This window comes from Lissotriton helveticus, chromosome 4_1 (genome assembly GCF_964261635.1).
Source record: "Lissotriton helveticus chromosome 4_1, aLisHel1.1, whole genome shotgun sequence".
Classification (NCBI taxonomy): Eukaryota; Metazoa; Chordata; class Amphibia; order Caudata; family Salamandridae; genus Lissotriton; species Lissotriton helveticus.
The window spans coordinates 1,829,926,800-1,829,952,618 of NC_136063.1; the positions used below are offsets into that span (position 1 = coordinate 1,829,926,800).

At 45.8% G+C, this 25,819-nt stretch overlaps 1 protein-coding gene across 2 annotated transcripts in view; it reads left to right on the plus strand.

The window, feature by feature from the left end:
* The window catches only part of CHM (CHM Rab escort protein), a 732,389-nt gene that overhangs the window by 141,049 nt on the left and 565,521 nt on the right, over nt 1–25,819 (plus strand). For both annotated transcript variants that reach the window (XM_078688468.1, XM_078688469.1), the window contains exon 3: nt 24,883–24,955. In XM_078688468.1, coding sequence (XP_078544594.1) covers nt 24,883–24,955 — 73 coding nt within the window. The remainder of the gene's footprint in view (nt 1–24,882; nt 24,956–25,819) is intronic.

Here is a 25,819-nt window from a genome sequence, read left to right on the forward strand (position 1 = left end):
TGGCACTTCAGATAGCTAAGACTAAGGAAGATGGGAAAGTCAGAGAGTTTGAGAGGAAGAAGTAATACTAGCTCACTGGGAACAAGAGGAGAGGAGGAGGAAGGAGAGACCGGAGCAAAGGGCCCGGAATAGAAATTGCAGGAGAGGGAGGAGAAACGGGGAGAAAGGGAGAAAAACAGAGAGAACGGGAGGAAAAAGAGAAGGAAAAGGAAAGAGAGCTAGAGAGGAAAAAGGTAGTCCTTGAGAAAGAAAAAGTTAGGATGGCAGCAATGACCTCTCCATCGTGGATAAGTTACTCTACTTCCAGGTCAGGCCATACTGTGGCGAAGGTTCTTAACGATATTCTGCTTGTGTATGTGGAAGGTGGGAATGGTTTGTGAGCTTTGAGGTAATTTGTAATGTGCAGGCTTTATATGAGGTGTCTAAGGCAGCTGTCTTAATGGGTGCATGCCATTGGAAGGGATAGTGGTCATTGGCAGAACGCCTGTGGCAGACCAAATGGTCTATGAGCAAACAAAGGAAGTTCTCATTAGGAGGTTTTGACTGAAGCCAGCTCAATACCTGCAGAGACTTGCGTGTCTGAAAGAGAGCAGATGGTGTTCAGATTGAGAGTTGGATTCATGGTGTATTGCATGATTTTAATAAGTGTGTAAGCTGGATGGAGGCCAAGGATTTTTAGACCCATAACCAGTTGAAGGTGACAGAGCGACTCAAGGAGGAGTGCTCTAACCCGCTTAGGCAATACCTGTCTGATATGACAGAGGGATCCAACAAAACTTGCTTGTTAGCTGATAAGTGGTTGGCTATCGGGGTTCACAAAGGCCTGGAGCAGCACATTTCTAAGCCAAAGGAGAATAAGAACTCTCTACAGACTAGTTCTGAACTGGAAAGTAAGGGCAGGGTAATTCCCATTGGACTCCTGGAAGGAGCTTCATAAAATGGGAAGGAAAGGAAGCCCTTGTAAGTCCGAAGTGATGACTTGTTTCAAATGCCACAAGATGGGACATTACAAGAGAGATTTTAAAGAGAGGAACTCAACCCAGCAACACCTGTGATAACAAGCATGTTACACATGGGTGAAGGCATCCGAGAGGGACCGCATGCACTCAACCTAATACCTATGGACATTTGGGAATGGGATCCACATCCATCCTAGCACAACGGGATTTGTACAGGAAGTTAGTACAAATGGTAGGAAAGGGCCTTCCCTGAGGGATACTGACGCCTTCTGCACTATGGTTGAGAGGAAGTATCCTAAGCCTGAGGTGATACTCCCTGGAACCATGGATACAGGATTGGTAGCCCCTGGAGAGTGCATGAAGTATCGGCTTCTCAGGGTTAAGAGTGAGCTTAATGGCAAGGCAGCTATGATTGATCTTGGGGTAAGGGAAAAGGAAGGAGCTGGATGTCTTGTGAGCAATGATTTGATTGCCCCAGGCTTTGTGCCAGGACCAGAAACCTTTATGGCTTGGATAGCGACAGCTGTGTTGACCAGAGCACAGGTTGCACACCAGGCTGGGATCATCTCTGATTTGCAGGGACCCGGACAAGGTAGTTTGCAGGAAAGGACAGACTCTGGGAAGGCAATGGTCATGGAGGTCATCACTTCTGCTCCAGAGGGAGGGGAGGACGAGGCTCCTGAAGTGAACCATCTGCTGGAGTCTGGGTTGCTTCCAGAGTTTCAGGGTCTGTTAGCTGCTGGAGGGTCTACTGAGACAGATTTCTGTAAGGCACAGGAGGAGCCCCCTACACTTGTGGTACTTAGGAAGACAGCCCAGGATCAGATCAGCAAAGGACTAGTTGGAAAACACTATGTTGGCTGGGAGGATGGTCTGCTTTTCCGTGAACCAGTAAATCCTGAGCCAGGAACAATCAAGTGGCTAGTGGTTCCATTAATGCACAGGAATTTCCTGTTGTCGCTGGCCCGTGAAGTGCCCTTAGCAGGACACTTAGGGATTAGAAAAACACAGGATAGGTTAGATCCTCTGTTCTACTGACCACGGGTTTGCAGAGATACAGAGAGGTTCTGTAGAACCTGTCCATCTTGCCAGTTGAGTGATAAGACAGGAGGGAAGACTAAGGCACCATGGTGCCTTTCCCAGTTATTGGTGTTCCATTTGAGCGGTTGGGAATAGATACCTTTGGTCCATATGAACCTCCTCCCTCACAGTCCGGCAACAAGTACATCTTGGTTTTGGAGGATCACACCACCAGGTGCCCTGAAAGCTGTACGTCTGATGAGCTTGACTCCAAAGATGGTAGCAAGAGCTCTCTTAGGGATTTTTTTGTAGGGTTGGATTTTCCATGGATGATATATATATATATTTCTGTTTAACTGTGTTTTAATGAATTTCAAGAACCTCAGGTATTATACATTACAATAATCACATGCCCCTTCCAAGCCCCCCGTACCAATGACCTTAACCCTACCCTAAATAGAAGGTGTACAGGTCCCAGGAAAATTATGTGTCCATGAGAGCATGTCCGGGTCGAACACCGCTAGTCTATATACACAACCGCCTCATTAAACAACAACAACCCCCCTCCCCTAAACAACGGGTGAGTTTCGGGCTGTGTCAACCAGTGCCAAATCTGAAAATATTGGTATCGTTGTGGTGCTTGAAGATCATACATTTCCGTTAGGTCGGCGAGTTGAATGAAGCCCTCCAGGTCAAAAAGGTGTCCTGCCGACCTGCATTCTGAGTTTCTCCACTGCTCGAACGCCTGTTCCTCCATCCCTGGAGCGAAGGCCGGGTTGTCAAAACCCTTTTGACCACCACCGTATCCCACACCCGGAGTATCGTGCGAGTGATGGAAGCCTTTTTGATGTAGGTCAGCCTGTCGGAACGTTTCAGGAAGGGAATTTTCCAGAGTGACTTTTGCGCCATCGCTCTGTCCTGGAAGAGCCATTCCTACTCTGATTCGGGCGGTTCCTCTCTACAAAGTTACGCAACTGTGTCACCTGGAAATACCTCTGCAAATTAGGGATCCCCAGTCCTCCCTCTAGCGGAGCGTGGTGGGCAAGTTCTCTGCGCATCTGAGGGCGTTTCCTGGCCCAAATAAAATGTTGTATTGCGTCCTACAATTTCTTTAGCATTTCAAGCGGATTAATCACTGGAATGGTCTGGAATATATAGAGGACTTTGGGAAGGATGCACATTTTGACTGCTGCAACCCGCCCCAAAAATGACCGTGGCTGTTGTTGCCATCTCCTCAAGTCTCCCTGTATTTGGGAAAGAAGATCTGAGTAGTTCAGATTGACTGTCTGTATGGTGTTTGGCATCAGGGTGATCCCCAAATATGGGCTCGAGGTTTGAGATCACAATCCCCCATAAGCCAGCGGCCCGCCGTCGAGCTTACGCACGTTACGCCCTAGCGGAAGGAGCATTGACTTCCCGGCATTGATTTTGAAACTGGATACCCTCCAGAAGGCCTCCATTTCTCTCAGGAAGGCTGGCACGGATTGTTTGGGGTTGTCAAGTGCAGCCAAAATATCGTCGGCATAAAGGCTGATAGTGTGTAGTTCACCCCCGAAGGTGATGCCCACTATATCAGGATTGTCTCTAATTCTCTGCGCAAGCGGTTCTATCTAGAGCACGAAGAGAAGGGGTGATAGTGGGAATCCCTATCTGGTGCCGCGCCTGATGTCAAAGGGTTGCGAGCCAATGCCGTTGACGCGGATCGTTGCTCTGGGTGTATCGTAGCAGCTGGAGACGCATGCCCTAAAACAGTCCCCTACTCCGAAGTGCGACAGTGTCTTAACTAGAAACCCCCAGTCCACTCTGTCAAAAGCCTTCTCAGCGTCTACTGAGAGTAGTATGGCGTCAGAGTTGTTTTAGTGGGCTTTGTCTATTAAGTATAGGAGGTGTTTGGTCTTATCGCTGCACTACCTGTTCGGAATAAAGCCTGATTGATTGGGCTCTGTGAGGCCCGTTAAACGCGGGCCCAGTCTTACAGCTAAAATCCCTGGGAAGAGTTTGAGGTCAAGGTTGAGCAGAGATATGGGCCTGTAGGCGGCACACTGGGTGGCATCCTTGCCCGGCTTTGTCAGCACTATGATATCGGCTGCGAGCATGTCAGGGGGGATTAAACCTGGCCCTTTAAGGAGTTAAATAATCTGGTTAGGAGCTGCGCTAATAGAGGGCAGAGGGCAGAGAAGCCGTCTGGCCCTGGTGCTTTTAGGGGTTTTAGGCATTGTATTGCGCTGATAACTTTGTCCGGATGGGTGCGTCTAGTGAAGCGGCGCCCGTTGCATTGAGTGCGGTAGCTGCCGCCCCATTGAGATAGGCCTCCCCCTTTTTGTCCAGAGAGAGATCCTCGCTGTAGAGCGAGGCGTAGACGGCCCAAAATGTCGTCGTCATCGTCGATTGCCTGATCCTGAGCGTCGTGAAGTGTAGTAATTTTGGACCGTTGGACTCGCGCCCCGAGTTTGCTCGCTAACAGTCGCCCTGTTTTATCGCCTTCCACATAATAGGTGTGTCGCAGCGTGAAAGCTGCGTATTCCGCGCGATCCAGGTCCAGCCTGGCAAGTTGCGCCCTAGCCGCCTTTAGCTGTTGCCATATCCTGGGGGCCCCAGTGCGACTATGCACTCTCTCTAGTTCGGACACCTGAGCCGAAAGTGTCTCCCTTTTTTCTTTGCGGTCTTTGGCATCTGCTGCTGATATAGCTATGAGGTCCCCCAGTACAACTGCCTTGAGTGCTCCCCAAACCGCCGTCAGAGGTACGTCCGGCTTGTCATTAAGTGCAAGGTAGTCCGTGATGCTTTTGTGCACCCCTTTCCGTTGCAAGAGGGCCTCTCGCAGGTGCCAACGGCCTCTTTGTGTTTTGGTTCGGGGACAGCCATCGTGAGCGTTACAGCGTTGTGATCTGAGAGTGCGGCCAGGACAATGTCCACTTCCGTTACTACTGCGGCAAGTTCCGAGGACCCTATAAAGTGATCTAATCTAGCATAAGAGCGGTGCATGTGGGAGTGAAAAGTGTACTGAGTATTGTGGGGATGTGCCAAATGTCCGATAGACCCCTAATAACCAACCACTTCCGTCCCTCTGATGAAATTGCCCCTGTGGAACCATATCGATGACCTGATCTATCTAACACTTGGTCCATCAGCAGGTTAAGGCCCTCACCTACCAGGATGAGCCGCGTTTGGTGGCCTACAATGTCTGACAGGGCCCCCCTGTCCATTGTAAACTAGGAGCCTGCCTTTGATTTCAGCCATCTTGTCCCCCACTTGGCCCCTAAAGTGTGTAGCAATCAGCATGGCTACCCCCGCTTTCTTATCAGTGGTAGAGGAGTAGAACTGGTGTGGGAATGCTCTGGAACGCAACCTGGGCCAGTCTTTGCAGAGGAGGTGTGTTTCCTACAACAACAAGATTGAAGCACCTGAGTTCTCCAAATACGATAACACGGCCTGTCGTTTGATGGGATTGTTTAGCCCTTTTACATTCAGGGTAATTACCTTTAGAGTGGTATCTGACATGATATCCCTAGTCTAGGAGATACGTGATCCTGGGGGAGGCTGCCCCGTTGAGTGACTCTCTCGTTTCCGCCCTTTGTATGGCACACCGGCTCCCTCCCCCTCCCCGCTCCCCCCAACCCCCCTTACCAACAAACCAAACCCCCATCCCCCCTCCCTAACCCCAACTCTGTACCCCCTCCAATTAGTCAAAGTCCAATGCCTGCCCTCCTGTGTCGCAGGCATTTGGTGAAGTTACTGTGGGAGCGTGCAACCTCGGCGCCGTTCGTCCCCCTCACACCCTCCCTCCCCTCAGCCAGCTATGAGTCGCAGCAAGTGTGTCCCCCTCTGAAAATCAAGTTAAGCAAGAGGTGAGGTATCCCTGGATACAGCATTCACGGCCGCCACTCTTTCCTGCGACAGGGTTACTTGATCCGGTTTCAGGCCAGCCGCTGCTGTGGTTCTTCGTCTGCGCACTCTTTGCCACCCGCCGTTTTGTGATTGTTGGGACTGGGGTGGCGAGACGTCAGGATCCGTGTGGGCGAGGCCCAAGAGGTCGCAAGTTTCTCGAAGGGACCTCATTTGATGTTCCACCTAAAGATCAGTCTAAATGGGTGGCCTCAGGAGTATGTTACCCCTTCGCCTCGTAGGAAGGAAGTGGCGTCTTCAAACGCCTTTCGTTTCTGGAGCATGATGGAGGAGAGGTCTTGGATGAGAGCCACTGAGTGACCTTGGTATAGTAAAGGTTGTTTCAGTCTAGTTTCCTTCAGGATCTTCTCTTTCAAGGGGAAATCAGGAAGAAAGGCGAGGATATCGGGCAGGGGGGCAGTAGCTCGTCATGGTGGACCCACCCTGTGCGCCCTGTCAATCTGGATGTCAAAGCTTGGGCCTTCGCCGAGTATGTCCCTGAAGAGACCCTGTAGGTAGTGTGCTACATCTGCTCCCTCTGTGGATGATGGGACCCCCCGAACTCGTATGTTATTTTATTGCGACCTATTTTCGAGATCCTCAGCGTGGTCCTGGAGGTCCACCTGTTGCTCTTTGAGACAGATAAGTTCTGGTTGAAGGTGTTCCAGTTCCTCGCTCCTGGTGTGGTCATTGTCCTTGATTGCAGACACTCGCTCCCCCCGTCCACGTCGCGTCGTATCTCCCTTACTTCTCCTGCCACCTCTTGTTTGAGTGTCTGGAAGTCCTCTAGGAGAGAATTGAAAAGCGATTCTAGAAACGACCGGTGATCGGTACCTCTCCGTCAGAGTTGTCCGGTGGTTGTTTGGATTGGGAGGGGGAAGGAGGGCCTTTCCCCCTCTATTGGGTCCCTTTAGAAGCATATCAGTGAGGGTGCGCTGACCTTTCTTGCACCTTGAGGCCATGACTGGCCGTCCACCCCCTAGAGCCCGCGTCCAAGGCTTCGGCTTTCCGGTGCTTGTGTCCCCTGGGGTTTCGGTGAGTCTCCGTTGATGGTCTGCGACCTTTGACTAATCACCTGCTTTGTCGGAGATCTCTGATTCAGGCTGCAGTGTCCATGAGTGTCCAGGGGCCAACTCTCCGGACCCGTCGGGGAGACAAGCAGGCGCTGGTCTTTACTGTCGCTTGGTCGCCTGATGGTCTACCCGCCAATAGAGTAAACTCTTTATGTGCTGTGGCCGGTGCTCTAGAGGGCCATATCCAACGTGGGACGGGCGCGACATGAGGGGAGGGGGACAGACCCTCCAGCTATGGACAGGGTGTCTTCGCCCTCACCACTACCCAGTGCTGATCTATGAAGACACCCTTCGTAGATCAGCACTGGGTAGTGGTGAGGGCGAAGACACCCTGTCCATAGCTGGAGGGTCTGTCCCCCTCCCCTCATGTCGCGCCCGTCCCCCTCCCCTCATGTCGCGCCCGTCCCACATTGGATATGGCGCCAAATCCTTCCACTCCAGTCCCCTCCTCCGGGACTCCAGTCTCGAAGTGCCTGGCGGGGGTTCCAGGCCGTGTCTCTTTCTCCACTTGTCCTGCTATGCAGAGGGAAACAGTGCTATGGTGGAGGTATGCTGGTGTAGGATTGGGCCCCCCCTCGCCGCCCTAACTGCTTGTAGGCTGTATTTGTGATTTAGGGTTCGCACTGGACTTCGCTGGGGGGAGGGCGTCGATCCCAGTGAGCCCCCCAGGTGCTGGAATACTAGACGGTACAAAAGGGGATGATGGACGGAGCGTTTGAACAAATCAAACACTCACCCCCAGTCAACTGATCTGGGTTTAATCCATCACCATTCTTTAGTTCACTCAGCCACCCCAGTTCAGACATGGCTATATGCAAATCAGTCTGACCCTGTGCCTCATGGGAACAGTCCAGCCCGAACTGCCAAGCCATGTCTTCCCTGGACCGGAAACAAGCATCCTGGGACCGGTTTCGGATTCATAATCTTCATCAGCCAGGCTATCTTGAATCCAGTGGCCAAGTGAACAAGGGACTCGCGTCTCAGCATACCCTGCCACACTTAGGGCGAACAAAGCGATACAAAAGGGGATGACGGACGGAGCGTTTGAACAATGCTCCGTCCATCACCACCCCCTTTTGTACCGCTTTTGGCCGCCATAAGTGTGGCAGGGTATGCTCAGACGAGAGTCCCTTGCTCACTTTGCCACTGGATTCAAGCAAGCCGGGCTGAAGACGGCTGGAATGCCAGAAACCGGTCCTCGGAAGCTTGTTTCCGGTCCAGAGAAGACATGGCTTGGCAGTTCGGGCTGGACTGTTCCCTTGAGGCACAGGGTCAGACTGATTTGCATATAGCCATGTCTGAACGGGGGTGGCAGAGTGGGCTAATGAAAGGTGATGGATTAAACCCAGATCTTTTGACTGGGTGTGAGTGTTTGATTGATTCAGATGCTCCGTCCATCACAACCCCCTTTTGTACCGCTTTTGGCCGCCATAAGTGTGGCAGGGTATGCTTAGACGTGAGTCCCTTGCTCACTTTGCCACTGGATTCAAGCAAGCTGGGCTGAAGACGGCTGGAATGCCAGAAACCGGTCCTCGGAAGCTTGTTTCCGGTCCAGAGAAGACATGGCTTGGCAGTTCGGGCTGGACTGTTCCCATGAGGCACAGGGTCAGACTGATTTGCATATAGCCATGTCTGAACTGGGGTGGCAGAGTGGGCTAAAGAACGGTGATGGATTAAACCCAGATCTTTTGAATGGGTGTGAGTGTTTGATTGATTCAGATGCTCCGTCCATCACCACCCCCTTTTGTACCGCTTTTGGCCGCCATAAGTGTGGCAGGGTATGCTCAGACGTGAGTCCCTTGCTCACTTTGCCACTGGATTCAAGCAAGCCGGGCTGAAGACGGCTGGAATGCCAGAAACCGGTCCTCGGAAGCTTGTTTCCGGTCCAGAGAAGACATGGCTTGGCATTTCGGGCTGGACTGTTCCCATGAGGCACAGGGTCAGACTGATTTGCATATAGCCATGTCTGAACTGGGGTGGCAGAGTGGGCTAAAGAACGGTGATGGATTAAACCCAGATCTTTTGACTGGGTGTGAGCGTTTGATTGATTCAGATGCTCCGTCCATCACCATCCCCTTTTGTACCGCTTTTGGCCGCATAAGTGTGGCAGGGTATGCTCAGACGTGAGTCCTTTGCTCACTTTGCCACTGGATTCAAGCAAGCCGGGCTGAAGACGGCTGGAATGCTAGAAACCGGTCCTCGGAAGCTTGTTTCCGGTCCAGAGAAGACATGGCTTGGCAGTTCGGGCTGGACTGTTCCCATGAGGCACAGGGTCAGACTGATTTGCATATAGCCATGTCTGAACTGGGGTGGCAGAGTGGGCTAAAGAACGGTGATGGATTAAACCCAGATCTTTTGACTGGGTGTGAGTGTTTGATTGATTTAGATGCTCCGTCCATCACCACCCCCTTTTGTACCGGAATACTAAACGGGGCAGTGGCCTTGTGCTGGGCCTTTGACTCGGCGGCGCCTCCTCTCGCTGCAAGAGGCCCGCAGCCCCGGCCTTGAGTTCGCGCCACAGCTGGCTATGTCTTTGCACGTTGTGTACTCTGCGGGTGTCGGTAGAGCCCCCTAGTGCTGGCAAGGAACCTGAGGAGTCTTTCCAAGCGTGGGGTCCGCGGGGCCCCCCACCGGGTCAGATAAGCGCTGTCTGGGGCCTCGAAGAGCTCGCAGTGGTTGCTCCTTTCTCCCGCTCCTCACCTTCTATTTGCAAAGTTCTATCCTGCGGCACGGAAGCAGCTCGTTGGGGTCTCAGCAAGACGGCTCACCTTCCTCCCTCATGGGGTGAGGCCCTGTAGCCCTGATCTCAATTTTTAAGGCCTGTGTTCGTGGGGAGCCCCATAGATGTCCAGGGAGCCCCCCTGGACGAACCAAGCACTGGTAGAGTCTGTCAGGCTATAGGGTCAGCGGGCCCACCTACAGAGCAGCTAGTCTCTTTCACTAGGGTCTGTCGTCACGCCCTCTTCCCTGCTCTTGGCGCCATTTCATCAATGCAGGCACCCGATCAAGGCGACACCGCTCCAGGTGAGAAGCCCGCAGAGGTCACCCGCTCCTCACCGTCTGTCCCTCACGATGCAAGCCTCGCGGCTCGGAAGCAGCTCTGGTTGGTGCCCCAGCAGGAGGGCCCCACTCCACACGGGGCTAGGCCCTGAAGCGATGCTGACCTGTGTCAATGTGAGGCTCCTCCAAGCCCCATGTGATGGACAGTGGCAGGGTCACCGATGCCCCGTCAGCGTCTGTCGCGGCTTTTACCTCATCGGCTGTGAGCTGGTCCGGTCTGCAGCGGCCCCCCTCTCGCTGCCGGCAGTCCGATTCTTTACCACCTCGGGCCAGGTGCCATTATGCGATTCCAGACTCAAAGTATATAGACAATTATACCGACGTGCAGCTTCACAGAACTTCTCCCAGATGGAGTTCTCGCTCCCTCGCAATTATGGGCCAAAGAAGTGCGGTGCTGGGGGACACTTTATGCTGAATTTGGCCTGAGGAAGGAGCCCGGGCCGAGGAGCCTCACGAAGACACGTCCGTCTAGGTCGCCATCTAGGCCACCCCCCGGATGATATTTTTTGAGCGATGAACCAACTTCATCTCTTCTTACATGAGAGAGATGCGGGAGCAAGCTGGTGTGATATACCACTTCTCCATGTCATACTACTCACAGACCAATGGTTTGGTGGAGCGGTTTAGCAAAACACTGCAGAGCATGATGAAAACGCTTCCAGAGAACCTCAGGAGTACATTCCTGTTCATTGTACAGTTCATTTTAGAGACCGATGCTTCTGACAAGGGTGTTGCAGCAGTGTTAGCTCAACTGAATGACAAAGGTAGAGAGCTTCGGGTAGCCTTTATTAGTAGGACAATATTAACCAGAGAGCAGAACTGAGCGACCATTAGGAAGGAAGGCTTTGCTGTAGTAGTGTGGGCTTTGCATTCTACCCATATTTGTGTAGCACAAAGTTTGTGGTGCAAACAGATCATAAGCCACTGAAGTGGTTGATGGCTATGAAGGAAGAGAATCCCAAGGTGTTGAGATGGCCTATTTCTTTAAAATGGGTTAGACTTTGTAGTGGAGTACAAAGCAAGATTGAGCCACGGGAATGCTGACTGACGTTTTCAACCCTTTTACTGATCTGACCGCCCTATCTCTCTTGGTTAGGAGTTGATTCGGGTTGTTCTGATCTGGGAGGGGCGTCTGTTAGGAACGAAATGTCCTCTGCATTGTAAAGATATATACACCTGCCCAGAGTGCCCACCTGTACTCTTGTCTTGTCCCTAATATTTGTCTTGTCATAGCCAAACATGAATCATGCATGTGAAACCTAACATAGGCCTGCCTGAAGGATTGTGGTCTTGATGTTGCCTGGGGGTGACACCCAAAGTGCTACCCTCATAGTGGTGCAATCACTTCTGCCTTCACCAGGAATAAAGCAGAACCAGCACGGTGGGGGCAGCAATACAGAAGGCTACAGTACTGAGCTGTGCGCGCAGACTGAATGTGTGTGCTGAATGCATGTGTGACTGTAGTGGCACCATGCATGGAGGTAAAAGTACTGGAGAGTAAGTGTGCTTGGGAAGTATACTGAGTGGAAGTGTACCTCCAATAATACATTACTTGGAGGACCCTGAGTTACATTTTGTTAAGCCCATGCCTACCTGATGAAAACATGAGGAGTAGAAGAATCCCCCCAGATAAATGTGTGTATTGCTGCATTCCTGTGAGCTGGGTGGGAAACACACCCCCTTTTACACTTCGAAATGTTGCTCTTTCATTCAGTGGTAAATCACAACGAAGAGGCCTAGACACCCTGTGGAAAGAAGATGGGACCTGATGTGTGGGAATCATGAAGAGTAGGGCTTGGAGCCTGGGATTAACCTTTTGTTGCACATATCACTGTGGCTGACATACAGGGATGAACTCTGGTGACTCCCATGAATTGAAACAACTAATGACAGTAAGGGGAACATAAAGACTCTCCTGATCATCCAAAAAGGGCCTCAAAGTATGCAGGGCATTCCCCTTTGCCACCACAAATCTAAAATATGAAACCAGACTGGATCTGAGGGCTTAAACAGAGTCATCGTGCACAAAACAGTTTTGTATTTGAATCTTTTATTCTTGTATTGAACAAAACCTGGGCTACGTGTGTTTCATGACATTAATGTTGCTTCTTTAGGGCAGATAAATTAACTTAACAAAGTAAGAAAAATTTACAAAATTAACTGTAAGTTTAAAACAGACATTGAGCAATACGAATAAAAAAAAAAGGGGGGGGGGATAGGTTTTAAAGTAGAAGAACAGATAAAAGAAATATTAAAAATAACAACCTAAGAATCACGAATACAAGGCTTTTGAAAACTTTATAATTAAAAAGGTTGACAAAATGTCATATAAACATTGATTATAATATTCTGCCAAAGATAGCACTTTGTGAACCAGACACATAACAGACTTTCACCAAAAAGTTCCCACTAGAAGAGGTACCCATGCCCATCCTAACAAATAGTTTGCAAATCTATGTTTCCATAGATTTTCCAAACAAAGTGACTCCAGGAAAGAAGAAAAGGACAAGTAGACACAACTGTTTTCAAGATGAATCCTCATGACTCTAGCACATCCAAGACAAAAAAAAAAAAAAAAACAAGACGCAAAGGCTGATGTTTCCATAGACATCCAAAGCAAGGGATGTATTTTGAGATCAATCCTCATGAGGGTAATGCACAAAGAAACCAGACAAAACGTAAAAGTAGATTATAAGTGAGAATCACAACCAATTTCTCAGAGTGCCCCAACGGAAATGAATGTTATAAATCTAAATTGAATACAATACCTAAAGCTCTAGTAACCAAACAAATAATGCCACTTAATTTCCTTTGTTTATCTTCAAGTGAATACATCATGACATAGGAACAAATAAAATCTGTAAAAATAAGGGAACAGTTTCCAATTAGATACATCTATTTAATAAGAAACAATCTGGGGTGCAAATGGAAGTTCATGAGTGGAATATTTACAATATCTGTTAATCAATTCCGTTCAGAAGGAAGTCTCCAACATTCAACGTTTCTCACAGCGAGGTTATCCCAATCAGGGGAGACAGACAGCAGATAAGCAAGCTATCAATTACACCAGAAATAAAGTGCTTTACAAAAATCAGATTGAAAAAGCAATTAAAAGAAACAAGTAAATTAGTACCACCATTAGGTTTATAACGAAATACAATCGTGAAAGTGCCCAAGTATATAACATTTTGAATAACTTTTGTCATCCTCTCTTACCGGATATAAATGGACAAAACATGTTAAAGATCGTCCTCAGATTCCCTTTTGATGAGGGAAATCTTAAAAGGATGTTACGCCCAAGCGACACTATTGCATTTTCCAAGAAGGCACACAGACAAGAAACAATTGTGAAAATGTTTATTTTCTTTCAAATGTTGATTTTTTAATTGCTGTGAGTTTACAAATTGCAAACAAACCAGTTTTATGATTGTGAAAAGAAAAAATGGTACCCGATAACTGAATTTATAAATTGCTAAAAAAACTCTGTGTGTATATGCTCATATGTGTATGCAGCAAGACCTATGTTGGATCAAGCATTCATCCTGTAAAAAAGAGTTGGCAAGAACATTTAAGGGCATTTAGAAATCCAAATGAAAAATAACATAGATTAATTCATCTTCTAGATTCCGAATGGGGAAAGAAACTTTGTAGGATATGCTTTGCTGCATTTGAAACTGTAAAACCACATAGTAGAGGAGGTGATTGTGTCTATAGATTGTGGGAGAGAGAGAGTTTTTGGGTTTAGAAACTGAGGGCCAGATGTAGGTGGCCCATTACCGGTCGGTAACGGCCGAAATTAACGAATTTTGGTCGTTACCGACCGGTAATAGGCTTTTCTTATGTAGGGGGCCGAAATTAAGGATTCGGTAATTTACCGAATCGGTAATTTAAGGAATCTATAAATTACCGATTTCTTAAATACCGATTCGGTAAATTACCGAATTCCTAATGTAGGGAGCACTTAAATGAGTGCTTATCCCATGTTAGGATTTGCTATTCATCACCAACTACAAGATGGTGGTAAATAACGAAAAAAAAACAAAAATCAGTGCCATGTTGCATGTATGTCTGCATGTATGTCTGCAACATGTGCACCCATAAACAATTGAGGGGTGCAACAGGGTGTCAAAATGACACCCTGCGACCCTTCAATGTTTTCCCCCTTTTATCGAATCGGTATTTACCAATTCGGTAATTGACATTCATTCCTATGGGCCATCAGACAATTAATTTGGTTAAGAGAACCTCATTCAAATTCAAAAATACTTTATTTAGACAATGAAGTCTGTTAAAGTGCATTACTTCAAATAAAGTCAGAATGAGAGCTATTGTCACAAATCTTTCTTAAGTCTCCATAATTTGACAAGTAATTCATAGTTCATCCTTAGGATTCCTCACTGGTAAAAATGGTTAAACTACAATTGATAAAAAGCTAATGACTTAATAAGAGTGCCTTTGGTTAAAAATAAAAGCAGTGCCTCACAGGTTTTTATTTAAGACTACTAAGGTTCAAGGATCCTCCCCTTCTTTATTTCGGGGTTCTGAATTCATTTTTAATTGCTTCTCCTTAGACCCCAAGAATTTTACCAGTTTTATGATAACTTGCAGCTGCTCATTGTTCAGTAAGAAGCTGACGACAGATGGTAATGTCCGTTTCCCCTTCCTTAGCGAACCTAAGCAATCTTCCGCGGTCTACCAGTAGTGTAGAGCATATACAAAGCAAATGAGTTATGACTCCTGGAATAGATTGTATAGTCAGGCATATTTTTTACTCTTGTTTAACCTCCCATGGTGGTGACAGGTCTAAGGACGCAAAAGAACCCATCCGAAGCGGCAGAAATTTCATTTTTATAATAGGAGGAAAATGTTTCCTTGATCTATTTTTTCAGGCCTTTTCTGTCGTAGCTGCTGAGTACCAGGTAGGCATGCTCTCTTCTAGCAAATGCTCTTTGGTCAGATTCAAGAGATATCTTTTTACATTTCTGTTCAGGGCTGTTTTGACCTGAAGTTGAGGTAATTTTAAGTTCCACAGCTCCCTGGAGCGAGTTTGCACCAGTGCTTCGTCTAGGGCATGCGACCAGTCGTACGAATGTTTTGTTCTGTCAATACACGCAGCTTCCCACCAAATGAGATGTTTTAACGATCCTTGCTCAGCAGACCTTGTGGAGTGCAGGTATTTTATTATACAGGCCATCTGTACAAGCAGTCGATCATGTAGGGTAAATTCCATCCATATTTGAGCTGGCGAGGTGTTGCCTGGCAGTTGAAATAAGGACCTAAACACTACGCTCTGTGCCCTATTTAAGAAAGTCCCCAGTTTTCCCGAATAGGCCTCTAATCCGTATGACAGTATTGGCACTAATTTGGCAGATACTATTTTCAGCAGTGCTTCATAAGAGAACATGTTTGTGCTCTTGAATATTGTTCGTAAAGCACCTTGTAACAAAGCTAGTTTTGGTTTTAGTGAGTTCAAATGCAGTAAATGACCTCCTCTGTTATCTAACCAGCAGCCCAGGTATTTGTATTGGTTCACGATGGTCAGGCATTGATTGTCAAGATGCCAATGATGTTGTAATTAGGTCTTGCAAGTTGAAACCCCTATTTTTTAACTGGAATGGTATCGTGACAGTAAAAATGGCCACCATATCGGTTCACATTAGATGGAATTGAGCACACTAGTCATCAGCGTTAAGCATGCATATGATCAGGTGAATCGAGGTTAAAAGCATGGCATACGGTTTGTCTGTGGTAAACATACACCCGCTCAAGATTTTCGTATGTCTTAGAGTTGGTTATCATGCCAGTAAGCTGTGTCATTCCAGGGGCTAGAGATAAGTCAGTTTAATATAAACTAAATTGTGGGTATTACTCTGATTTTGTCAAATAGTTGTGAAGTAATGAATATGTTATTAAACAGTGCATAGTCTGAGTCAATGTGAGAGGGTACGTCATTAATCATACGATTATTTTGGTTTGTTTTCTGACAAGGAAACTTGTAGGATGCGGAGGCATCTATACTTTTTTTTAATGCTTTAATTGCAGTTTTAACTCTTATTCTACATGTAAGTTGTGTTTTTTACTTCCATTCTAGTTATGAAGTTCAAGTATAGAGTGACTGTTTTAAAAATAACATATTTTCAACTTTTCGAAAATTATAAAGCAATTGATTTACAGATATTGTAATATTCCACTCATGGACTTCTGTATGCACACACAATTGCTTCTTACAAAATAGATTTATCAAATTGCAGACTGTTTATATTTATAGATTTCATTTGTTACTAAGTCATAATGTATTCACTTGAAAATAAACAAAGGAAATTAAGTATCATTATTGTTTTGCAATTAGAGCTTTGGGTATTACATTGAATTGTATTTGATTTTTTGTATACCATACATTTCCGTTGGAGCACTCTGAGAAATTGGGTGTGATTCTCATTTTTAACCTGCCTTTAGGTTTTGTGTGGTTTCTTTGTCGAGAGGGCACTAGCCTTGTGATGATTTATCTCAAAATGCATCCCTTGCTTTGTCTATGGTAACATCTGCCTTTACATCTTATTTAGTTCCTTTGTCTTGGATGCGTTGTAAGGATTAATCTCAAGCACAGTTCTGGCTACTTGTCCTTTTCTTCTTTTTTGGAGTCACTTTCTTTTGAAAATCTGTGGGAATTGCTGGCGAAAATCTGTTGTGTGTCTGGTTCACACAGTTCTATCTATGGAAGAAATATAACCCTTTTGTCTGTACCTTTTCTAGGTCTCACCTAAGCAGCGCATGCGCTGTCTCTTTGAGACATGCTGTATCTCCTCTGGGGGCTTTGAGCACACCCCTCGCTTGCCATTTGTTCCTGTGTGTGCTTTTCAAAATTCCTTTCCTTTCTGTGGCTAATTAACATTTGTCCTGACTGACCCTGTTACATGTTTTATTGCTTATTTGTCTATTTGTTTGTTTCGTTGCACTCCTTTTTCTGTTTGCTTTGTTACGTTTTTTTGGAAGGCACAGGTAGTACCGACGCGGAGACTTAAACCCGGTTCCCTGGTTCTAAAGTCAGCAGCTCTACATGTTATGCCACACCCACTCCAAAAATTGCTGATTTTCTTATAAAATGCCAGGTTTTTTTAAACTGAAGCATTGTTGCCTGTCCTATGCTCCTTCTTCAGACCCTTCTCTACCGCCCTCCCCACCCCCAACTGTTAATTTCTGTTCTAAACACGAAACTCATGGGCAATGAGTTGAACATAAATACTATGGTCTAACATTCTGATGTACCAGAGCTTATGATATGGAGGGTTGTAACTCCCTTAGAAAAGAAACGTCAAGGTGCTGTGTAAGATGCGTCAATGGGTTAATATGCTGGCTGCAGAGATATGTGACCAGCGTGCACGTCACAGGGTCATGCTAGTCCTGCTAAGCCAAGTGGGCCTTCCAATCTCTGACAGTGATAAAGTATCAACGAGTTGTTTATTAATAGGGCTTGTTTTATTATACTGTAAATTGAACTTCCTAAAATTGTCAGTTTTTATTGTGACAAGCATTTTTGGAACCATACCTGTACTAATTTGTGTAATTTATAAATTGAAGAGAAATTTGAATTACATTTTACAATAATAACCACTTTGAGCTAAAACATTTATATTGATTGCTTAATAATGTTGAGTTGTACGTTTGTGACACATGACAATAGTAGCAACATATACATCTGATGTATGTTTGCAATCCCCTGCCGTTTTTTAGCTCTTTTAAACTAGGTTGCTGAGAATCATTTTGCTACCATGTGTACACAAGTAACCAGACAGGCGGAAGCTTTCTCTCAGGCGGCGTTCATGAGAGGGACACTTTAGAGCGGTGCACAATGTCTGCATGGGTAGCAGTGGGTGATAATTTTTGTGATCAAGCCAGAGTCCTTGACGGTGCACAGGATGGCCGGCAAAGGCTCATCTCTTCATCTTATACTGAGAAGTGAGCTGTTGTTAAGGAGTTGAAGGCTGGGGGGATCTTGGGACCTTGCACTGGCTCTGCTGGTTCTAGGGTCGGTGTTTTGTTGCATTGCATTGGTTTCCAAGAGCAAAAGTATGCAGCAGTCAGAATTCAAATAATTTATTAGAGTTCTAGATTTCAGGCTCCTAACCGAAAGTTGCTGATGGCCGTTATGCTGCAAGTATTCTTAATGTAGAATAGCTGCATTTTAAGTGGAAAAGTTAAAAAAACTGAGTTTATACCGATTTCAAGGTTACTTTTTTGTTGACACTTATTTGTAGCATATGTTTAAAAAATTAGGCTGGGATTCTGCCTGCCAGTTTAAGAAAACTTACTATTTAAAATGTTATTTATAATAGATGTTGAGTTTCTAGTTTGCTTATGCATGCCATCTTCATATTTTTTATGTGCTTAAGTGTGTCATTTGAATGCTTTACCTGTGGCACTTAGAGCGATAATTTATCCTAAGTAGAACAAAGTAGTTAAATCCATGTAATTAGATAAATATTGCAACTAACTCACAACTGGGTAATGTAATATTTTATAAGTGGTCTTAAAACAGCCCTGAATGTAAGTGATCCGGTAAAAGTTGTCAGTCACCCAATACGTGGGCCTGCTTTGGAATTATGCCATGAGCTTAACACGCCCCTTCACATATCTCTCTCTCTCTCTCTTCCTCTTTAGTTTGTGTTTTTGCTAAATATGGAACCGGCAAACAGCAATCTATTATCAGCGAAATAATTGCAGACTAGTACATTAATGTCACCAATGAAGTTTAAAACTACAAGTGTCAGAAGGCATTATGTTAATTTACCATGTAGCGGGGGACATTTGTAAATATCGCAACATGAGGACAACATTCTGGTGGAAGGTCCAACCTTGTCTCAGGTAGGGATGAAGCCTTGATTAGTGCTTCATGCATTACGACATTTGGCTGACCAATAAGTACAGAATCTTTAGCGCTATGAGTAGCTTGACATGCTTTAGGACAACTTCCCAGTTTCCCACCCCTGGTTTGATGGTCTATTTGTCTCACGGTCATGACTTTGGATGTACCCTCCAAAAGATTGTTAGCATTTTTCCTTGTAACAATTGCTGGAGGAGGTTGAGTAATTGTACTACAGTGTCTAACTACCACAGTAGACTGTCTCACAGATTCATGCCCCCGAGACAGGGTAATCAGAACTTCTAGATGCTGCTGATCTAGCCCCACCCAACAAGTTGTTTAAGTTTTTTTGGATAACACCCACATTTACTTCGGGTTTGTCCAGCTTTGTTACTTCCAGGCTGGACTACAGTAATGTTTTGTATCTGGTTGTTAACAAAGACGTGACACAAAAATTGTAGGTGGTGCAGAATGCAGCTGCCAGACTACTTTGCCAGGTTCCTAGGTTTGCTTCTATCTCGAGTTTCTTACGTGATCTTCATTGGCTCAGGGTAGAGAATCGCATTAAATTCAAATCCTTGAACTGCATGTTTAAGATCAAATTTGGCAAAGCCCCTCAATATCTTCAATCCTTAGTTCATCCTTACAAACCAGCGCTCTCTCTCCGTTCTATGTCTCAAGTGAAATTTTCGGTTCCCAGAATCAGTCTGTTGCGCATGGGTGGTCGATCTTTCGCTTACCTAGGTCCCTCCCTGTGGAACTTCTTCCTCCTGTCTCTACGAAACGAAATAGTCTATGGGACGTAGAAGTCTGAAAACTTGTCCCTTTCCTTTCAGGATGGCGCCGAGAATCCCTTTGGGGTAACTAAGCGCCATATAAATTCAAATAACAGAACATAACATAGCTAAAATTGGAGCAAGAGTTTTTACAAGTAGGTTATCGAAGTGCATTATTAAGGTCCCTATGTCTTGCTCAGATAGGGCTTTTGAGACTGATGGGATAGGATAGGGTCCTGACACTGATTTTATTTTTAGCTCTGGTGCTTGCTCTTGACGGAGGTTCCTGATTTTTTATTTTCCTCTTTCTCTTAGCTGGCAGTTCAATTATCGTAGGTAAGATTGAGTTAAGTGGAGATAAATGGTCAGCAGGGGTTAAATGTTTATCTGTAGACAGTGTGCTGGACAGAATTTCAGTTTCTGTGTCCCCAGGTGTTCTATTCAAGGTTTGATCTAAATTTGGAGCAATGAGTAATCCGCCCTCCATGGACAATCGACATTCAACCTCTAGCATTTCTTTGTCCAGGGCTCTAGCAGCACGCGTCAAATAACAGTCTAATGTGGAGTTTTGAAGAGGCCTCGGAGTGCCCTCTCTATCCCCCATTTGGTTCAGTTTGGCCATTGGGAAGCAAAATCAACCATTCAAAGAGAAACTTAACTTCCTTTGAGACCAAACTACGACACACCTTCAAATCACACCGATGCTGGAGTAGTGGAGCCAGATAATAGGACCACGAGAGTAGTCCCAGCCCAGCCTCCTCTTGGCTCTGATGGGCAAGGACGGGCCCGCCCGCCTCCCGTTCTGCTGGAGCCCACAACGATTTTTAAAGCGCCGCCTGGCCCTGGAGATGACGTTGGTGACAGTGGGCCGCAGTGTGGCCTGTGTCTGTGAGTCCTGACCCCGCCCTAGTCGCAATAGAGGCAGCAAGGTAATGGCAGCAAACAGGCGTCCATAAATTTGTGTTACTTTGTTAAATTAATGTATTGGCACTAAAGAAGCGACCTTCATGTTTTGAAATGTGCTGGTAGGCTTTGTTCAATATAAGAATAAAAGATTTGAATAGAAAACGTTTTTGTTCACCATGACTCTGTTTTAGATCTCACACCAAGTGCAATTTCGTCCTCCCATCAATTGTGTTGTGGGTCAATCAGCTCTGGAAACTTGCCTGCTGGGACAGACATCTTTTCAAAGGGAAAGAAAAAAAAGACAAGTGGACACTTAAAAAGAAACAGAACTCCAACATACTTAGCTTCAAAGACTTTGACCTAAGTCATATTTTGGTGTCTGGAAATTGACTATAAGAAGGGGAGGTTAAAACACTAATCTTTGTCATCTGCCGATCAGCCAGACGTGCTGTTTGAGGAGGGGAAGCTCTGCAAGCCTTCTGCCCAGTATTGGGGGCAAAGGGCTGCTAGTCTCCCTATTCGGTGAGGGGGACATCACCCAGGGAAAAGCAAGTTTACCTGCCCTGGGGACTGGAGTACCAGCCCCTGCATTCTTGCCAAGACCAGTGTGCCCTGTGAGGAAGAGGAGAGCGTTGGAGGGAGTGAGATCCAGTGGGTAGCCCTACCTATGAGGACTTCCTGTGCGAGGTGTGAGGATTCCGCTATGCACCATTGGAGTTGTAGCCTGTGTGCAGGATTGTGTTAGCGACCCCTGTATGCCAGGAGTGGGTCGCCGTAGACTAAGCCATGCAATGAGCGCCAAGCCCGTATCGCTGTGTAGCGTTGACCCATGAGTCAGAGGGAACCACCATGGAGATGACTGTGTGACCGCAGTGCCAAGACTTGTGAAAGTCTTAGCAGCGACCGCATGTGCCAGGAGGGGCAGTTGTGGCGTGGGAAATTGCAAAAGAGGAGTCAACATTGTGTTCAGAGGTACCGCTGCAACACCGTTTGCCAGGGGAAGCTGTTGGTTCTAACTTGCCAAGAATTTTAGGTAGTTGTCTGGGACTAGAGTGAGGGCCGAGAGGACACTGAGGAGGACGTCTCACCCTCTCTTAACTCCAGTTGGGAGCTGAAGAATTGAATAGCCCTCTCTGCCCCCAGGCTGTGCAGAAATTGACTTGGTACATCTTCACAAGCCTGAAGCTGCTACGATCATTGGGGAAACTGGCTGTGCCACTCAGGAGAGTAAGCCTGCGACGGCCTTGTGTGCCGTGAGCTGCCCGACTTCTCAGAGCAGGATCTGAACTTGCGAGTGCCCGGGCTCAGGGCACCTGCTGCACCGTTGAACACTACCATGCTGCAGGAGCAAGTAAGACTTGAACTGGGCTTGTGGACCTCAGTGGACTCGCTGTAGAAGGTGCTACTGCACCATAAACACTTATGACTTCTTCCTAAAAGACTAAAGGGACCTCTTGAGTACGGCCTATTAGTGAGCATTCCTCCAGTGAATGGGGAATAATACCTGACCACGTTATGCACTATAGTGTGAGAAAGGGTCGTGCCTGACAACTACTATAACCCCAACTTCATGGGAATTGTGTTATTGCTCGTGATTGTCATTATTCCTTTTAATGTGTAGAGTTACTAGTGAAATACTTCTCATAAAAAAGTGTATGACTGGACAATGATTTATTGTTCATACTGTGTGCACTTTGATTTATGAGTTGTGTTCTCTTACCTGTATCTGCACCCCCGCTGTATCCCCCCACCCCTGGGAGCCTTTGCCGGCTTGTCCCCAGCTGCCACTAAGAGTCAAGTGCAGAAGGAGGAACATTTGCTCAGTTGTTCAGGATCCATAGTAGGTCTGACCCCTGGACATCAGGAGTAAATGCCCTCAACCACCGTGGTTGGGCTCAGTTGCCCCTGCGTACCCATGGCCCTCTGAAAGGAGTTCTGACAATCTTCAAATTTGTGGTTAACTCTCCTTGTAGTAGGGCTCCATTCAGTGTGGAAATTGGGAGTTAATTTCTGAGTGATTTGAGACAATAGGCAGCTGCAATTATTACGTTTTGAAAGTGTAATATATTTGTTTAAGCCATGTCGACATGATGATTTTGACCTGTACAAGCAGCTAACTTTATAGGATACTTGTTTATTATGAAGATCACTTTTGTACTTTTGAAAGAGAACAATAGTGCCTCTTTTGAATGAATTGAAATGAAATGAAAAGAGAGTTTATAAAGCGTGGTAGCTGCCCTGAGGCGTCCGAACGCTAAATGAGTGATGCTTTCAGGTAAAACTGCTAAAAAGAGATTTTATTCAGGTTTCTTAAAAAGGAAGGTTTTAGATGTTTGCGAAACAGGAGTAGGTTAGGCTCGGATCGCAGATGGAGAGGTGAGTGTTCTTCTCATTCGATGTATAACTTATACATTACAAAGTCGACAAGTCATTTTTTAGTTGTGGTGTGGGCCACTACTTCCATTAAAACATAATTTTTGATAGTTAATAACTGTGGTCACATTTAAACAAGCATTGGCATAGCCAATAGGTCTCACCTTTGGGACCTTATAAGTGTTTAGCCTTGCAAAGGTTGATGTAGTTGCACCAAGGATATTGTGCTGCATAACTAAATACTTATAAGGTCCCAAAAGCGAGACCTATTGGCTATGCCAGTGCCTGTTGATACAATTGTGCTGCACTAGTGTGACGTTTACTCGTTCTGAAACTCTGTTTCTTGACAACAAGCACACACACTCGAAGTAATCCTTTTAATTTCTTTAAAAAACATAGAGCCTGGTTGTAACAACATATTTGACTATTACTTTCCAGGCCAACACAGGAGTAAGATTCAGGGGCCCAGCTGCGCCGAGGAGTGTAAAACAGAGCATATCTCGCTGTGTATTACTCCTCCAGAACTGACTGCCTCTCTAGGGACACGCAAAAGGAAGTGTTTGATTGTATAGTTTCGCTAGATATGCCTAGACACACACACACACACACACACGCACGCACACACACGCACACGCACACGCACACACACACACACACACCTCAGATTATCCTGCGTCAATTCTGTGAGTATCAGGGCTTCCACCTGGATTCACACCGCTCTCACTCGCGACGGAGCAGGTGTGGGTGGACGGGGCGCTGACCTGACCCCACGGGTGGCAGGACACAGTTGTCTGGGTTTTGTGGCCAACAGTGCCAAAAAAAATGCAGACGCCCCCAGCCCAGTCAGGTAAAACAGCACAGGACAGACCACCAATGTTATGATCTTTCATTCTTAGACAAAACGAAAGAGTGAGGAAACCTAGTGTGCCCAACGCAGTGTGCGTGCTGTGCCCAGGTTCTGCCCACACATGTTTTAGATGTGCTGATATCTCCACACTTCAAAGATGAATCATTGCACAGCAAAGTATTCAAGGTGCAGCGCAGCACAACATTTGCATTGCACATGCTTAGCAGAACCATTAACGAGCACGCAAATGAAATGTCTAGATACAAGTCTCTGAGACAAACATGTGACTGTTCTTCCTCCGGGTCAAGTAATGCCAACTAGGGGTTCCCGTGGCACGAAGTAAAATCAAAGGAAGGCTTCAATAGAACACAAAGATTGCCATTTGCATAATAAATTAGAGGCCAATCGTTTTGTACTTTTTAGATGAAACGAAAAATGCAATGCCCGTCTTCCTATTGGTTGGAAACATCAGTGACGTAATTCCGGTGACAGTTTGAAATGTGTCAAAGGGCACACCCTCGTTCCAGTGAATTATGTTTTGTTGGCCAGCTCACTAATGTTGTAGAACAGCAATAGGTAAACATGGCATCCGTGTATGTCACACACAGGCTTATGTGCTACGCATGTACTTACTAGTGCACAGGAAGCATATTAGGCCCCTATTTTAGCTACACCCGCCTGCCGTAAATGGATGCTTTTCTATCTGATGTCGCAGTTGCAAACCTTTCCTCAAAGATCAGCTTCACTGGGCGTGTGCCCCCTGTGGTAAATAAATAAATTCAACTACATGAGCCACCAGTCCCGTGAAAGCATGAGCATATGTTTTTGAAACCTTGTACCTTGTACCAAGTGAAAGGTTGTTGCAAATTCAGATACACATCATGAAACTTGGGCATGTGAAACAAATTCACAAGACTGTATTTTGTAAAACGCTTAGTTGGAAATGAACTCTTTGACGATTTTCAAAAGCTTCATAGATTAATTTTTCGATATAAAATGTTCCAAAAAGTGTTAACTGATTTTGTTTTACTTGGTTCATGCAACGATGAGTAATGTTATTTTGGAAATCTTTACTGGTTTTTTTTCTCAAACCAAATAAAATATTAATTTCATTATTTCTCAGGAAGAGTTACTATGGAGGGAACTGGGCAAGTTTTACCTTTTCGGGGATATTGTCCTGGTTGGAAGAGCAGAAGGTACGTTTCTTTGCATTGAAAATAGGAACTACTGATTCTTGATAATTTAGTATCAATGTCGCTATTTGATAGAAACGCCGTTATTCATTGTTGCTGATAACAAAACAATCTGTAATGTAAATACGTGTATATCCTGTGTGCAGGTTGCCTTGTAAGAAAAGCAGCGTTGAACATCACTAGAAGGAAGCTCTTACCCATTGTTCTATCTACTGCTTAGGTATGGGCGCTATGTGGGACTGACAGAAGAAGTCTTCATTTATTTATTCTGGATTATTCTATAGCTCTGTTTGCTGGCTCTTGGCTTTGAAGGATTCGCCTTTATTCTAGCTTTCTAGCTGTACTCTATGGAAGCTGCTGTAAGAAACATTAACAAGCATTGGCAAAGCTAATTGATCTCCCCCGGTGAGAGCTATTGACTTTGGAAATGTTTTGTAGCCATCATGTACAGCAACGCTGACGCTTAACATTTTGCCTAAAACTACTCAAATAAGGCGTTATGACGCAGCCTGGGGTAATGTGCTACTTTGTTTCTCCTTTTTTTTTCCATTTGCGCTGGATTCATCATAGTCAATTTTTATTATTATAATTATTGCCAAAGTCGGCAATACCCATGCTGTACAGAAAGAACAAAAGGCAATTGCAGAGCCAATAGTCTTACATACGAGACCTATGGGCTTTGCCAATGCTTGTGACGATTCAGCATAACACCCATGAAATTCTGAGCAAATCAGTTGATCTTCCAATACGTGAAAAAGAAAAAAGTATGGCATTTGGAAAAAAATCTATTCACATAAATAAAGCAGCTGTGTCCATGTCTTCGTGAAAATACATCTGGAAGCAGGTTACATCTGTTGTTAAATAAGT